Source organism: Hyposmocoma kahamanoa, unplaced genomic scaffold (genome assembly GCF_003589595.1).
Source record: "Hyposmocoma kahamanoa isolate Upper Pololo Valley unplaced genomic scaffold, ASM358959v1 185, whole genome shotgun sequence".
NCBI classification, from domain to species: domain Eukaryota; kingdom Metazoa; phylum Arthropoda; class Insecta; order Lepidoptera; family Cosmopterigidae; genus Hyposmocoma; species Hyposmocoma kahamanoa.
In genome coordinates, this window is record NW_020653715.1 from 1,073,838 (window position 1) to 1,089,499 (window position 15,662).

At 38.1% G+C, this 15,662-nt stretch overlaps 1 protein-coding gene across 6 annotated transcripts in view; it reads right to left on the bottom strand.

Moving 5' to 3' along the window:
- Positions 1-2,522: 2,522 nt before the first annotated feature.
- Positions 2,523-15,662, bottom strand: part of LOC113226279 (homeobox protein cut) — a 244,866-nt gene continuing 231,726 nt past the window's right edge. For 2 of the 6 annotated variants that reach the window (XM_026458849.1, XM_026458844.1), the window contains 4 exons: positions 5,650-5,846; positions 5,304-5,449; positions 4,265-5,169; positions 2,523-4,162 (listed from right to left, as the gene is read on the bottom strand). In XM_026458849.1, the coding sequence (XP_026314634.1) occupies positions 2,571-4,162; positions 4,265-5,169; positions 5,304-5,449; positions 5,650-5,846 (2,840 nt within the window). In that variant the 3' untranslated portion in view covers positions 2,523-2,570. The remainder of the gene's footprint in view (positions 4,163-4,264; positions 5,170-5,303; positions 5,450-5,649; positions 5,847-15,662) is intronic. The other 4 variants (XM_026458847.1, XM_026458845.1, XM_026458848.1 and 1 more) reach the window with 4 other exon arrangements.

The following is a 15,662-nucleotide window of genomic DNA, read 5'->3' on the forward strand; positions in this document are numbered from 1 at the left end:
ATTCTTTTTAATAATATCGCATAGAGTCGTAAGTAATTATATTGTCATTCTTTACAATGTGTCTTATTTGACCGTATTTGGATAGCAAAAGTTCGTGGTAGTGGCCCGTTTAGCTAATGCGAGTGGTTTGTTTGCATATTTGAAATAAATATTGTAAATGTTAATGTATACAAATGTTTATTTACACAGTGCAGCCCCAGCCCCTAGAGTTTCTTGCTCGTTCTTCTCAAGGAAATTTGCCTTACGAATAAGCAGTAGAATTTAATCTGTATGACGACATCTAGATAATTTGCTTACCTACGAAACAAAGATATAATCTATATTTCAACCATGTACTTTCCACTGTCGAACACTGCTCTCCTCTAAAGAATGTGTTTAGGCTATTATGTAGGTGAAATGAAAACCATCGTAGATTAGCAATTTCTTTATTTTTAATTTATTAACTTTAGAAATTGTTCAGAAAGAAGACAATTGTTCAGCGTTAGTTATAATTATGATATGAACAATATAATTACTAAGCTATATCGGTACGACATATGTAACGTATATAATATAATATATAAGTGGCTATGTCTAAACCTGTACATTATTTGCTAACATCAACATAACAATGAAATACAGGTGGTTAAGTATACGACAGTGGGCGTCGTGAATATATTGCACGTTGTACAGTGTGTAAACACTGAAAATTAAACCTTAGCTGCGTAGCTTCTATGTCGGCTTTTCAGAATATCTATTCGTCACTAGTGTACACTTTAACTTTCTATCTAAGGAAAGAAATTAAGAAGTGACTGAAATTGGATCGGCTTTAGCTAAATGAATGGTTTTTGTTAAATATAATATTTGGTATTTTAACAATCTGTATTGGAATTAATCTATGGCGTTAGTGTAAAAATACCGCCCGATAGTAAGTAGCTGTGACAATGCGTACAACATATTGGAGACACCATTTAATAATAACAATATAATATTATTATAAATATTCTTTCAAAAGCAAAAGCTCAAAAATATAAAAAAGAATTTTAAATTACATCTATTTTAGAAATTAAAAAATGGAAGTCAAAAAATTTTTGGAGTTAGAACGAAATTTTAACTGTTAAACAGCCTAAAAAGGTTTTTTTTATAATATTGAACTATTACTTGCTATCACTTATTCTAGCTTACTGGGTTAAAACATCGATATGTATGAAGTTTGGTATTTCTAAATCTGAATGTTTTTAAAAAGACTTTCTTACGCATTCTGAAAAAATTTCAAGAGTCGTGAAAATTTTTCCAAACTGTATTGTTTTTCTTAAATTTTTCAAATATTGAATTTCGAAAATCGGGGCCTAAAAACTATTAATAATTTAATACTCGTCCGATACATGATTGACATAAAATTTTCGATTAATCATGAATTACCCTTTTACGTAATTTTATTTTGGGTGTCCTATGCACTATTAACTAGGCTTTTTACTACCTAAATGTGGCATTTCGCTTAGTTTATTTACATTAACTGAATATAACTATATACATTGTGATGCAAGGAGTATGGTTCCTTCAAATATACATTTTTACTTAAATTATCCCCTAAGAAAAAGGTAAGGAAAATATATAAAAAAAACAAAAAAGTCAAATTAGATTAAAAGCAAATTTATTGCTAAAATAAAATAAAAACTATAACCACAAGCAATACATTATTTGCTTAATCGTATTTTGTGTCTAGATTTGTACGTTTTCTAAAAAAAATGTATAAAAGAAACAGAACTACAGAGTCTAGGACTATTGAGTCTATGAAAGCTAAATAGAAAAAAAATATGTGGTTAAATGTAAATAAATCACAAACTTGAGCGGTCCCTCGTTGGCTAATACAAAATAATGTATAGAAAACATACAATAGTATAAAATAAACATTCATAATTTAATTGCAAAACTTATAACCCGATTATAATATTTTAAACCTCACCGGTTCATATAAACATAATAATACTTTTCAACTGGGGTCAGTATAGATCATAGCTTAAATTTACATTCTGATTGCACTTTCAAATTTTCATTAACAATTAAATTGAACTTCCCTACCCCTAAATTATCGGCAACGAATTATCTTACACAATAACGTACCGCTATCCTACGTATATACAAAAACCGTGGCTCGCGCAATTCGATAAAATATTTGGTATGTTTATTTACATCAATCGAATCGAAGCCTAACTTAAAAATAATCAGATGTTTGTACCTAGTCAGGGTACCGTCTCGTCACTAAATAAAAAATTAAAGCAAAATGCAACTTTTGTATCGTAAGTTTTTCCCGCCCGCGCAGGACGTATGCCTGGCATATCACGAAAACGAGCTAAGGATATTTACAAAGTCTTTGGCCTTACAATCGAATCATAATAAAAACACATTAACTACAGTACTCGCACTCGACTACCGGACACGGTCCCGTCCATTCGATGGATCACTTAACTAACAATAAATAACCGGCCAACCGTGATATGGTACACTACACGTCTAAGCTAACACTCTCGGACCCGTAAAAATCCCACTACTAACACTCGGCAAGAGTTTTATCACACAAATTCACTAGTCTAGTATTCCCATCTGTCGTCGTCGGTTTCGGACTTTATCTTGTCGTCTGACAACACTTCTTCCACAGGGGTGTGCGCCGCTCGCGGCGTCACTGGCGTGTGGGGGGTGTGAGGGGTACGCGGTGCGGGGGACACGGCGGGGGAAGGTTCCCTCGGCACTGGCGAGGGCTCCACGCGAACCGTCTCCTCAGCTTCTCTTTTGAAGTCGTCGCTTCTCATCACACACACGCCGTTGATTATGATTTCGTCAGGGTTACGTGGTGGCTTTTCATCCTGCCAGTCAGGGTTGACCCACTGTGGTGCAGCGGGTTTCCTCCTACTGGATCGCCCGCTACCGGCGGGCGTCGACGCCGCTTTCGGCTCAGTCTTACTTTCCCCATCATCCAGTGAGTCTTCTGAGCCGATGTTGCTCTCTATGTCGTCGTCCTCAAAGTCGTCGCCGTCCGGTTCGCGCTTCAGAGGCATGGACAGATCTAACCCGCTGGTTTGGTCTTTCACTTGCTCAGGGGGCATCAGCCCACGGCCGATAAGCGCAGCAAAATTTGAGTTCGCAGCAAAATATGGGGGATACGGCAGCGGAACCCCAGCCAGACCCATTCTCTCTTTCTGTAGTTCGAGCAATCTCTGGTTTAGAAGAAGTCGGAACTGAACAGGGTCAAATGGTGCCGAGGATTGGTCCCTAGCTGGCGGTTCAGCTGGTAAGCCGTGAGGTGCCTGCTGTTTTAGTCTCATTCGGTGATTGTGGAACCAATTGGTAATAGTCCTCGTCGATAAACCGAGCTCTGTCGCAAGGTATTCTATCGTTTGCATGTTTGGGTAGGGATCCAGTGCAAATGCAAGTCTTAAAGCCTCTTTTTGTTCCTCAGAGAATAGTACTCTTTGCTTTTTCGCCGAAGGTGCCCCTGACGTGGGTCCTGGCGAGCTTGAATGGTAGAATTCTGATGTGTCATTCGAGGATGTATCGGAACTATTGTCCTGACCAGGACCGCTAGATCTTCGTCGCTTGTTGGCCTCTCGCCTCTCATTTTTCAAGGCTTGCAGGCGATCTATATTGTGGGCGTCACTCAACCATAATTGCATACGGATAAATGGCTCGCGGCCCTTGATGCTCAGCATATGCCACGGTTTAGGTTTGGAGAGGAGCTCACTGACTGAACCCTGCGACAGGCCGAGGACGGCTTCTCCGAAGATTTTTTGACCAATGTTGTTGGCGAGGAGGGCCTCCTTTATCTTGGTCGTAATAGTTTGCGTATCGAGGTCTTGCGTGAGCGCGGCCATCTCGTACACACTGGGTGACATGTGCTGGTGCAGCGCACGCATGACCGGGGGCTGGTGTGGTTGCGGTGGTGGTGGAGGTTTGCGATGTTCTTTGTTGTTGTTGTCATGATGCTGCGGCGGTAACGTCACTGCGTGGTGTGGAGGGAAGCCCGGTGGAGTGAGCAGCAGCGGTGGTGGCTGCCCGAGGTGGCCCAGGTGCGCGCCGCTCAGTAGCTGCTCTTGCTGCATTTTGGAGAGCAGCGAAGTGGCATCCGAAATCATTTTCTGCGTCGGTGGCATGGGTTTGTTCATGTTGGGCGGACATGCTGGAACAACAATAGTAATGTTTTCATTAGATTTGTGGACAAATTTAACTAACCTTTAAAGTAAATGTATAAAGAAAATCAGTCATAACTGCATGATTGCAAAATACTTACGAGGTGCTCCGCTGTAGTTTCCAGTCCTCATCAGCTTTTCAGGTGCAATCTTGTACTGCGATGCAACAAGCTTGTGAACGGCATTGTCATCTTCTAAGAACATCTTCATTCGAATGAAAGGCTCTCGGCCTTTCTGCGTCAGCATGTGCCACGGCTTCGGCCTTGCTAGCAGGTCGCTGACGGACCCCTGAGATAGTCCTAGAACGGATTCACCGAACAATCTTTGGCTGATGGAATATTGACTCAGAGCTTCTTTTACCCTCTTGACTATGTCTTCGGTATTCAAATTGTTAAAGAGATCAAATTGTTGCTGTGTGATTGGCGGTAAGACAGCTTTCATCGATCGTTGAGCAGGTGTGTGATGAGGGGGGTTGGATGGTTGCGAAATGAGACTATTGGTTATTGATGCCATTCTTTGCAAGGGACTAGCGGCTGCTGAACTACTGAAGTCCTCATTTGGCGTTATCGCTGGGGGAAGTATCGCATTACCCAAGGGGCTGGACGCAGATGAACCAGTCGATTGTTGTCCCGGTTCTAATTTGGGTTTGACTAAAGAGAATGCACTGCCAGCGTGTCTTATAGCCTCTTCAGCGTCTATTGGTCTGTCCTTATCACTATCAGTCATTCCATTCATTTTGGCGTTTTTCTCTTTCGGCAGTGAGAGATCTTGGACCGCTCCTGAGCCGTTCATGTGTTGGTTTTGAGCTTGCTGCATAGCTTGTTGCTGAAGAGCGAGTAGATTTGGGAACGGTGGCATTCCTGGCAAGTTGTGCAGATTGGGAATGTTTCCACCAGGTTGAATTTTGGCTAGTTCTCTATGATAAGCTTCGAGCGCCATCCGGATATCTTCTGGGGGTCGCTCCATGTGTGGTGGCATGCCGCCGCTGAAAAATGGAGGAAACATGCTGCATTTTAGTTTTAGATTTGCTGTCCTCGTTTAAGTTATTACTTTTGTAATAATAGTTCAATATATTAACTAATACAAATTTCGATGGAATTGTATTACTTGAAATAGGTATGTAAGTATATGGAAGCTTACCCAGGGAAGCCATCGCGATTGTGGCGCATGTCCTCGACTCTCCTGGTCATTATCTTGGCCAGTTCTTCCTGATATATGCGGACCACTTTCTCTTGGGGAATGTCATCGTTTTCGTATTTCTTCAGCCTTCTGTTCTGACTCGAATCCTGAAAAAAAAATATAATAACGTTTAAATAAATTATTTTGAATTTGGCTGCAAATATTTAAAAAAAATAAAAATAAATATTTTTATTTTAAAGGTCTCAAATGAATGATGGTTGCTAACGCAGTTAATAGAATTCAAAGCAATAAAGGTACAGTAGTACCAAAGTTTAGACGGTTCTTTTGGTCCAGGTAAAATGTTTACCTTGTTGGAGAAAGGTGATGGGCACTGTGTGCGAGGAGAACTCGAGTCTTCGTTGCTTCTAGAATCATCGTTGTGAACCTGTCCAGTAGGCGTCTTCATCAAGTGCGATGCCTCGCTAAGGATGTGCGTCAAACGCTCGTCACCATCGCCGTCTGGTCGCCCGAAGCCGGGACCCATATTGCCATCCTTGGATCCCACTGTAAACATAGTTTTGTATTTCTTAGTAAAGTTTAGTGATTGTAAAGATAATCGTTGTTAAACCATTCATTGAAAGAAAAACTAGGAAGTGTCTGAGTTACGCCTACATTGTCAGAGTGTCATATATCTTATTCACGCCGTCTGACAAGTTGCATTTGCCTCATATCAAATTTTGATCTCCGCAAGCGCTTTAATTGCCTCAAAGTGTTACACACATACCTACACAGTAGCAGCGACGATTCATATACTAGTTTAAACTCTTGCCAAGTAATAAATACGGGAGTTATATTTGGTACAATTGAAATTAGGCGAGTCATTAAGACGGTGCAATGAAAATAGGCGGAGATATCGCGATAATCGCTGAATGGGGACGGGCACTCATCGGCTTAGCCAGTAATCCTAAAACGGCGCGCGCGCTGCCATAAACAAGTAAAGTTACGCGCGAAAACTGCTCGCCATACTGTGGCCATTCATCCTGTCAACATATTGTCTCTGAATCCACAATAGAACGACACTGTTTAGGCGCTAATGTATGATAGCATTAGTCTAATTAAGACGGGTAATTAGTTTTAGACGTTTGTTGAAATGCGTATAGGATTAGTCGGGTTCAAATACCCCTGGTTTACTGCGGCCATCAGTTATAAGTAGGATCTCGGGAAAGATATGTAAAGTAAGATTCATTCATAAAGATCGTGCTAAAGATCTTTAAAATAAAAAACAAAACAATCGTAAAATGAAGGTTATTCTATAATTCCAAGACATAAGGAAAATTGATCAATGTCGTGACACAAAAGACATGGCGATGTTATTTGTTAAATATTTCTAGGAAGCGACATTTTTCAGTTTAAGTAATAAATCAATTTATCTTTTGAAGATAATGATTAGCAGGAGTTAGATAATGAGTGTTTAGTTTTCATTCGACATTGAATTTTGTCGTTAATTTTTTGCCTTCATGTTTTTAAATACACGAATGTGCTTAAACATGTATCAAAATATCCAAGAAAAGCCATTTGAAGTTGCCTTTCAAAACTTTTGCAAGTATTTTTTGTTACAAGAGTAAACAAAATTTTGTTAAAACTCGAGACATCCGTTAAGTTTTTACGAAAACTGATACCTTATTTATATTGCGGTGTTTAACGAGTCCAAGAAAGGAACGTGCGAGTTACATTAATTTTCAAGGATCACAAAGGCTTAATTACATTCTTAAATTTTATTTTAAAACCGACAATATGTTCCTGTTTAATTTACTTTAGATTCAGTGGCGAATTAAGGCAAGTTAAACCTTGATAAATTGGTTATAAAACGCATAATGCGTTGCAATGATGTTGTTTTTCTTTCAGCAGTTTTATTGGTGCGTAAAGTAAATTTTATCGGGAAATGGAAACGAATTAAGAATCGAGTATTTTGTTTAATTTACGCGGGAAATATCTATAAAAAAGGAGGCTGATTTATTTATTTATCCACCCCTATTTATAACTTTTATGTTAACTGTAAGCGATGACGAAGAATCAAGCATGTTTCGATGCAGACAATGTAAATTACTACGAAATATTTTAAGCACGATATAAATCGCGGTGTATAATTTTTTATAGCTGTAAAAAAAGACTAAGCCAAATAACTTCCGCGTTTGTCTAAATTATACCATAATAGTGATTATGATATGACATTTTGAGACTTTCACCGAGTTTCAATGAGACAAATGTATTGAATGCCCTCATTTTTTCTCACGTTCTACTTTACAAAAATAAATAAAGTATGCAAAGTACATTATACCATGTCCTTCTATAGATATTTCAAAACCACCATTCAAGAGTTAACGACTTATGATATGACTAAGAAAACGTGATGTAAATTTTTAAAACATGGCCGACATGGTTTAGAGATTAATATCTAAAGTCATAATGCTCTCAAATTTCGAGACAATAACTATATATGCGTGGTTTGGTTTAATAATCACTACGTTCGCATTGTAATGGATTTAATGTTCACTTTGTTTTTTATCATATATTTTTGGCAGTTACTTGCATCTATGCGACATTCAACTGCCAAAGTGTCATAGAGCATGATGGATAGAGAGGTTTTCCACATTTTTACCTAATTGTCAAATCATGTTTTGTAAATGGCGTAGGTACAAAAAATGAGACACCTATTTTTAGTATAAGTTATCCGTTATTCACCTCATTGGTAGTCCAAACAGAAGTCGTCAGCAATAATCAATTAGAATATTACGAATTCATCCGATACTTCGATAAAACACATAAATTTCCATAACGTTAGGCAAAATCTCTTTGATCTGGCTGCGATTTGCTATTCCACACGTTGTAAGGACAATTACATGTACGTGAGTGGAAAAAAATAATGATGTTATGTAGAGATAGGGCTCAGTGATGCTTGATGGAAACATTGCTCGGAATGTACTTATATGTTGAGATTTTAAGTTGCAGTAGCAATCTAAGAGATGTTGATGCTTCGACGTGGCATAGGCGTTGTATTGTAATTTGCATCGTGCCCTTTTGTTAATCTGAATTTGTGGTCAAGGAACATTTGTATGTCATACGTGCTTTTCACGTTAATATTAAAGTTCAACATGTGGTTTCAATCAATGATTTTGTTTTGGTGCAGGATCACAATTAGTTGACAGACAAAATTTTCGTTTAAATTCAGACTGGCAATGTATGATAGTTGAAAGGCACTGGTATAAGCGCCAGTTTTTAATTTTAATTTAGTCAAAACGAACTTCCATTGTTTGTGACGCCATTTTGTGAAGCGTCGAAGTTGTCAACATGGTGGTTGTTTAAGGGACATACCCACGGTCTGACTTGATTGGCGTTGGTCGTGTGGACAGGTGATTTAGGTGAAGAAAGGAGTGTTAGTTTCTTATTTCGTGATTTGAAGTAAATAACAATATGTTGAAATTTTAAGCAGACATTGTTCACGCTGGTAGAGTTATAGACGTGTGCAAAGTGGTGCATTTCCGGTTGTATACCTTTTTCTCGAAGCTTTTAATAAATCAGTGCCATTTTTAATCCTCCACTTAATCCTGCGCATACTATTATACTTTAAAAATTTCTGTTAAATAGAGTTAGTGTACTTACTAAAGACTAAATTAAAAGTATCTTATCTGGTTTATATAATTTATATTCAATTTTTTGTTAGGATTAAGGTTTCTCCCTATGGGGGGTCCTTTTATAAACCAGGTTAAGAGATCTGGGCTGGCATGGATATGAATTAAATTATTTCTATGGCGTTATTGTTAAAGAGAACTGGATAGGCGCAGTTAGGCGTCAAATCACGCAGTATGTAGATGTTTGGTTTGACTATTAATTTAGTTTAGTTTAGGCTCTTATCTTCAAAACTATAAAATAGCCCGATATGATCGCATTTTATTGTTCCTATTTCGAAGTGCATTTTTGACGGATACTTCGAAAAAACTCGAGTAACGCCTGGCAGTCACGGAAATGTTAAAATTTTATCTACCTATTGACCGAAGGGGGTCATTCTTCAGCAATAATTTGCCGAATAACAATAAAAAATATGGAAAATTATTTGTTTATACGATATAATATCGCGTGCACGCACGCAAAAACTATTTCTTTGTGGCACGTTATTGATTGCTCTTGCCCTATGAATATTCAAAGCTTTTGGAAAGTAAGGGGGTGGAATTATCGTGTCACTGTGACATAGTTAAAAAATTGCTCCACAATTTACGTGTATCGAATAGGAAAGGGGAACGTATTCACGTATTCGACTTGTTAATCAAGGCGGGTAGTTGCGAAAGAAAGGGGCGAGAATCGCGCACACCATACGTCACTCGCTAAATCGATGGTCATTTGCATTCGCGCCGCTGCCGGCAGCGGACGTCACGGCCGCTCGAAAGTGTTGCGGCTTACACAAAAAAACAACCACATTAGAATTGTTAATTAGATGCAAAAGAAATAGTTGCATGAACCGGCACTGGACTGAAATTAGGTGTTAAACTTTGCAGCTTCGTAACGTCGGTGGCAAATAAAACATTCCTGCACGTGATAACGTGGCGAATAATTTTCCATCATTAGAGTTGCGAACACAAGAACAAATGACGATCATCAAGCATGACGGCCCCGAATTAAAAATTATTAACGTTACAAACTTTATAGCCGCCAGCCGTACCGATATTGACGTTCGAGTTTCAAATGTAGAGCGCCCTAAACACAATCACGTTCAATTCGTCGGTGTCGACATCGAAGTTGGCGAGAAATTCTTTTGTGTCGTTTCGACGTCGCGTGCGTAGGGCGGGTGATCGGGATCGCGTGCCTGATAGCAATCTGCCGGCGGCGGGGGCACCGACCACAATTGATTCACCAGAGGAGCCGAACGATCCGGTGTAAGTGACGAGAGTACTCAGAAATGAGCCGTCCTCTGTCCCTGCATATTTCCTAATAGAAAAGGAACGTTACGAGCACGCTACCGTGAGATTACACGCTAATCAATCCGCCATCGAAACGAGAAATGTAAGAAATTGGGCGAGCACTTCGCGTACGTGAATGTTGGTTCCTAATAGATTGAATTACCTTGTAATTTAGAAGGTATGTCTCTCGCTAACAGTGAAGGAAAATATCGAGATGAAATCTACACGTTCAAGAAGGTTCATCATCCCTTGGAAACTTGTAATGCGCCCAACGATGACGAACGGTGTCCCGCACGTCGGTTTAAAAGCAAGTAACAACAAGTTACCTACACTAGCCATCTTAACTTTATGCAGGGCTGTATTTTCTCGCAGAATTTTACTAGTCGCTCGCCAATAAACTCAATCTTTTTGTCAATGGTAAAGTGTAGGATCAACTATATGTCGTATGGATGGCCATTCAATTAATTCCAGTTTACACACCAATCATTATTAATTTCGACGGCTACATGAGAAGCGGACATTACTAATCAACGTTCATTGCTTCACTCTTGAATAATTAACAAACTGCTAATTAATTATTGTTATTGTACCGCCATTTTGTCATGTTTTCATGTTGGCTACAAACATCTATAGATTTGCTTTCTCTGTGCTTGATGGAGAGGTGGTCGTGGATCGAATCTCCGTTTTGATTTCGAAACAAAATCATCTTAAAACAATTTTTTGTGCCTGTGTCTTCTATGTTTAAATTAAAAAAAAAAGAATATTGGAAATCCATAGACTCTGAATCCAAAACATTATCTTTTACGAGTGTGACTTAATTTTATAAACAATATTAGAGCAATTTGTTGCCACAATGCAAAGGCTAGGGACCATAAGGGACCGTGTTTTTCGAATGTTGGCTGTATGCATTTTCCCCAGCGCGCGGCGTGAAGGTAAAAACGTTAAGAGCGTCGGTCGTAGTTTGTAACTAGATCCGATAATCAATTTTGCGAGCTCCGCCGAGGATGCTCGTTCATATTCATCGTGCAGTTTTTGAAGCGGAACTTTTGCCAAAATTAACAGTTGAATTGTTCCTGGATTAATTGCTATTTCCTAGACAGAAATGTTCATATTTCCCACACGCTAAAAAATAAAACCTTTTAACTGTAGTCGGGTAATAAAGACGTTATATAATAAGTGCACTTGCAACCATTGTACGGGATAAACAGGAAAAGTTTTAAGAAAACTCCGATTACGAACGAGACATTTTGATAAGACTTGACATCGCATTTATATCCGCCATCACTAAAGCCAGCTTCCTATGGCTTCGCTACAACCGTGTTGCCATAGTTATAAGTAAAAATCGAACAAAACCAACCAAATAGTTGAAGTAAACAGTTAAGAGAAAATGTATTTTTCTCAAGTCCGCCATCACACGGCAAACTCACGGGAGCTTACCGGTAACTTTTTAATGATACAAAGTTTTTAAACGCTAACCAAATTCGCGCCAACTACGCGAAGCGCTCGTCAACGAAGGGGCAGGCAATGGGGGCTCGATACACCTAGGTACTTTTTTTTTCTTATTTTTTTACTTTTTTACTTATTATTTGAAAGAGTTTTTGCAAATTTTTGCGTAGGAAGTATGAAGGTGAAGCCTCTTTCGAAACAATATTTAATAAAGATATCCAATTCCTAAACTTCTTTCGAAAACTATAAAACGTTAAAGCCTACAATTTTTTGTAAAGCGCCTATCAATTTTCCTTGCAATTATTCATTAAATCTCGATAAAAAAGCTCTAAAGGCCTGTACACACAAACACAGTAGTGCCGCGATTGAATTGCATGTCGAGGCGCAATCAATCGGGTCGTAATCAATAACCAACCGTGTATAATTGGGGCGTAATCGCGGTGTCGCAAACGCTATGAAATGCTCTTTTCCAGTTGGGATTCAATGGGCAAATAGAGAGAAAGTTCGAATTTTGGAGTATACCTGACATACCCAGATATTAGCCTCGAAGAAATAAAACTTTTCACATTCGATCCCAACTAATCTCACTTAAAATTTTGATTGCAATTATAAATCCGGGCTCATTCACGAGAAATAACATTAAAACAAACAACGAGTCATTCATAGCTCCACATTAATCCTTACTAATTATGCAAGACAGGGAGCAAAAGATGTAAAATGGCTTTAAAATGGCGGACCACAAATCGCGTCCGAACTGACGGCACGAACAAGCCATCTTGTGTGACAGACACGTGATATATAGAATATGTTGGTTAAGGAAACTGCGGTAATTAATTCCAAGGAATAATATGTCAGGATGCACTTTATTTTCAATAAAACTGTTCGCGATGTCAAGCCTGCCGTTCACACCTCAAGTTTCCGGCGCCATTGTTTTTATTGTTCGTCTTTGTAAAATTGATTCCTTAAATGGTTCATTAAAAAAAAATTAAATAAATACTAAAGTCTTCATTGTCGAATAACAGTTATTCTGTAGTACAAAATTTATTTTATGTGTCGTAAAAACAATAATATTCGCGCATTATCAACATTTAATTTCGGACAGAAAAATGGATTAAATTTAAATTTTGGACAGCATATTTATAATGATCGTTAAAAGCGAATATTATTGCGTTTAATGTCAGAAATGCCGATCGGTTCTCGAGTTTTCCATTCGAATGTCCGAAATCGAAATGTGTAGGCGGTGACACACGACAGCGGTGGACGTGTTTATGGCCTGACCGCGACTTTATTAAAATAATTACTTACTGAGACGTGTAACGAGCCCTTTATTGTGTTTCTTTGTATTCTCGATGCGTTCTAATTTTCATTTCACAATTTTAAAAACGCGTGTCAAATATCGACGAAGTACAGACTAAAAATACACAAGATCAGACAAGATTCTTTGCACACAATATATTTTTTAAATTTGGAACGAATGTGTAAATTATGAAATACTAAATGCGTTTAAAATAAAGAACGATACTGGCCAATGTCGCCTATATTGTTTTGGCAATGACAAAAACGCTCTTAACGTATCCTTTTGATGTTGCTAACCTAAAATAACTTTCTTATGGCAATGAAGTTTGAAATGTACGAGTATAATCGCTAGTCCTTAACACAATTAGCGGTTAATAGCTTGCTATAATAAGATGCGAATAATATTCAGGCCCTTGTTCTAACAGTTTCAGTGCAAGAATAAATTAGTTACATTTACTGGCCCGAATGTAGGTACGCGTAGAATCTACTCGACAATTTGATATAATACACGTCAGGGATGACTATGAAATGTCTTATTATACATAACAGACTTCTGAAGACAATACATTGTATTGCTCCAGGCCTTCTGTACAATTAAACCGGCAGTATTTACTCTATTTTCGTTAAAAAAAAATTTTTTATCTATACAAATTTCGTACACACGAAGAATCTTATCTAAAAAATTAAGACGGAGTAAATTAATAAAAGTCATTTTAACGGATTAATTATTTGCAGGCAACCCTAATTCCTTGATGAGTATAATGAAGTGACATTTCCAGCAAACTGTCGCAAATCCTCACCTCGACTAGCGAATTAAATAATTGTCTTATTTATAGATCGACAACGAAACCGCTGGAATGAACTGAACACTGTGAATCAACTTGTTTTGTTGGCCGAATACCTAACAGCAAGTGCTGCTATTAATTTAAAAGAGACTTTAATAATTGTTCCACTTTTGAATTTTTCTTTTTTTCCGCCTAAAATGACATTGCCAATCATTCATATAGACACATTTACAAGAAAAAAAGTTATCACTTTCTATGATAAAGTGTAATTAAATAAAGAATAATTGCGGGCAAACATAAAAACATAAATATGGAAAACTAAAAATAAACAAAGGAAACGAGACAAGACACTCCCGACTCGTTTACGCGTCAGCTGTAACAATTACTTAGGCATTATTACCGCGGCCAGTTAGGTATAAAATCATAAAGCTAAAAAAAGTATTATAATCGTAAATATGTCTTTAAAGGGGTCTTGATTGCTTCGTCGGAAGCCATCAAAGCGACCGCTTCGCGACGCGAATTCCTGAACAAATAACTTCTTGACCCGCTAGTTTGCGCTACTTGACGAGAGATGGCGTTACATGTACATAGCAAGCATATCAAACTTTTTCATATAAGCTCGTTTTTTCGAGCTATTTTAATGTAAACGCTCTTAAACGGCTATTCAGTTTTTCAAACTGGCTTTCTAAGTGGCTTCGCTTTTTTCGAGAAATGTCCTTTTGTAATAATACTCAGTTAATTGCGTCGTAAATTAAGGACATCTCGTTATAAATACCTTTTTTTATAAGTAATTTCACCTGTGTATTACCATCGGTGCTGATTTAAGAGTTTCCTTTTATTAACAATACAATAATAAGTTTAATTCTTTTAGTTCTCCTACTAATCGATAGATGGCTCTCGCCACTGCATTCTGCAATAAGTTCATGAATTGCTTATTCTCTGTATTATTTTAATTGAGTCGTATTGCCATTACTTGTTAATTTATGGTTTTGCTCATAATATTTTGTGATAATATTAAAGTAAGGTGAAATGGACAAAGACTTTCCCAACATTGTTGTTTCCCAAAAGTTTCCCAAATCCCTGTTCACATTCGATAGAGGCGTATCGGGTAATTATTACGTGATTACCCTCCGAAATTCATAAGTTTATGATTTATGATAGATTGACCCTTTTGTTTCGCAGTTTCGACGCGTTGACGTCCCAAAGGTTTAGTTTGTTTTTATTGAATATGGGATGCAAAAAATTGTGTTTGGTAATTTTAAGGGTTGTATACCGTTTGACCGAACATGACAAAAACCTGACGTAATACATTTTTTATGGTGTCTAGTGATGAACGAACAAGTCGTGCGCCTGTCCATAACACTTGCAGTGCCACTCAGAGCTTTAAATAGCAAAGATCTGAGGGGCATTGCCACTGCGCCCGTCACCTTGAGACAAAAGTTGACAAGTCACGTGGCTGTAATTTGACCAGCACCTTTAAAACTGGAACGCAGTAATGTTCGCATCTGTTTTTATCTTATTCAACAAGAAACTAGTCACAGCATTTAATTTAAGTACGTTTTAAGTTCCGAATTGCATATACGTACCTACTTTATTGGATATACTTGCAAAACACTGGCAACTTAAAACCGAATTTACACCGCATTCAAATAAATCAATTCGGAACCCGACCGCTGAATGCTAAAGTTTGAATTCCGAACCGAAGACGGCAACTTTCGTCCATTTGCGTTCGATGTGTCGCGTCCGAGTGTATTAGTGTACGGTTAATACACTTGCCAACTTCCTAACTTGGGGGTTTTAAACGCTTTTGACAGTCCCCCGTGCGGAGTTTCTGAACGTGACCTGCCATTGATAAGTTTTGCCTTTTGGCTGTATAGCTAATGACCTTTGTCTTGTGGACG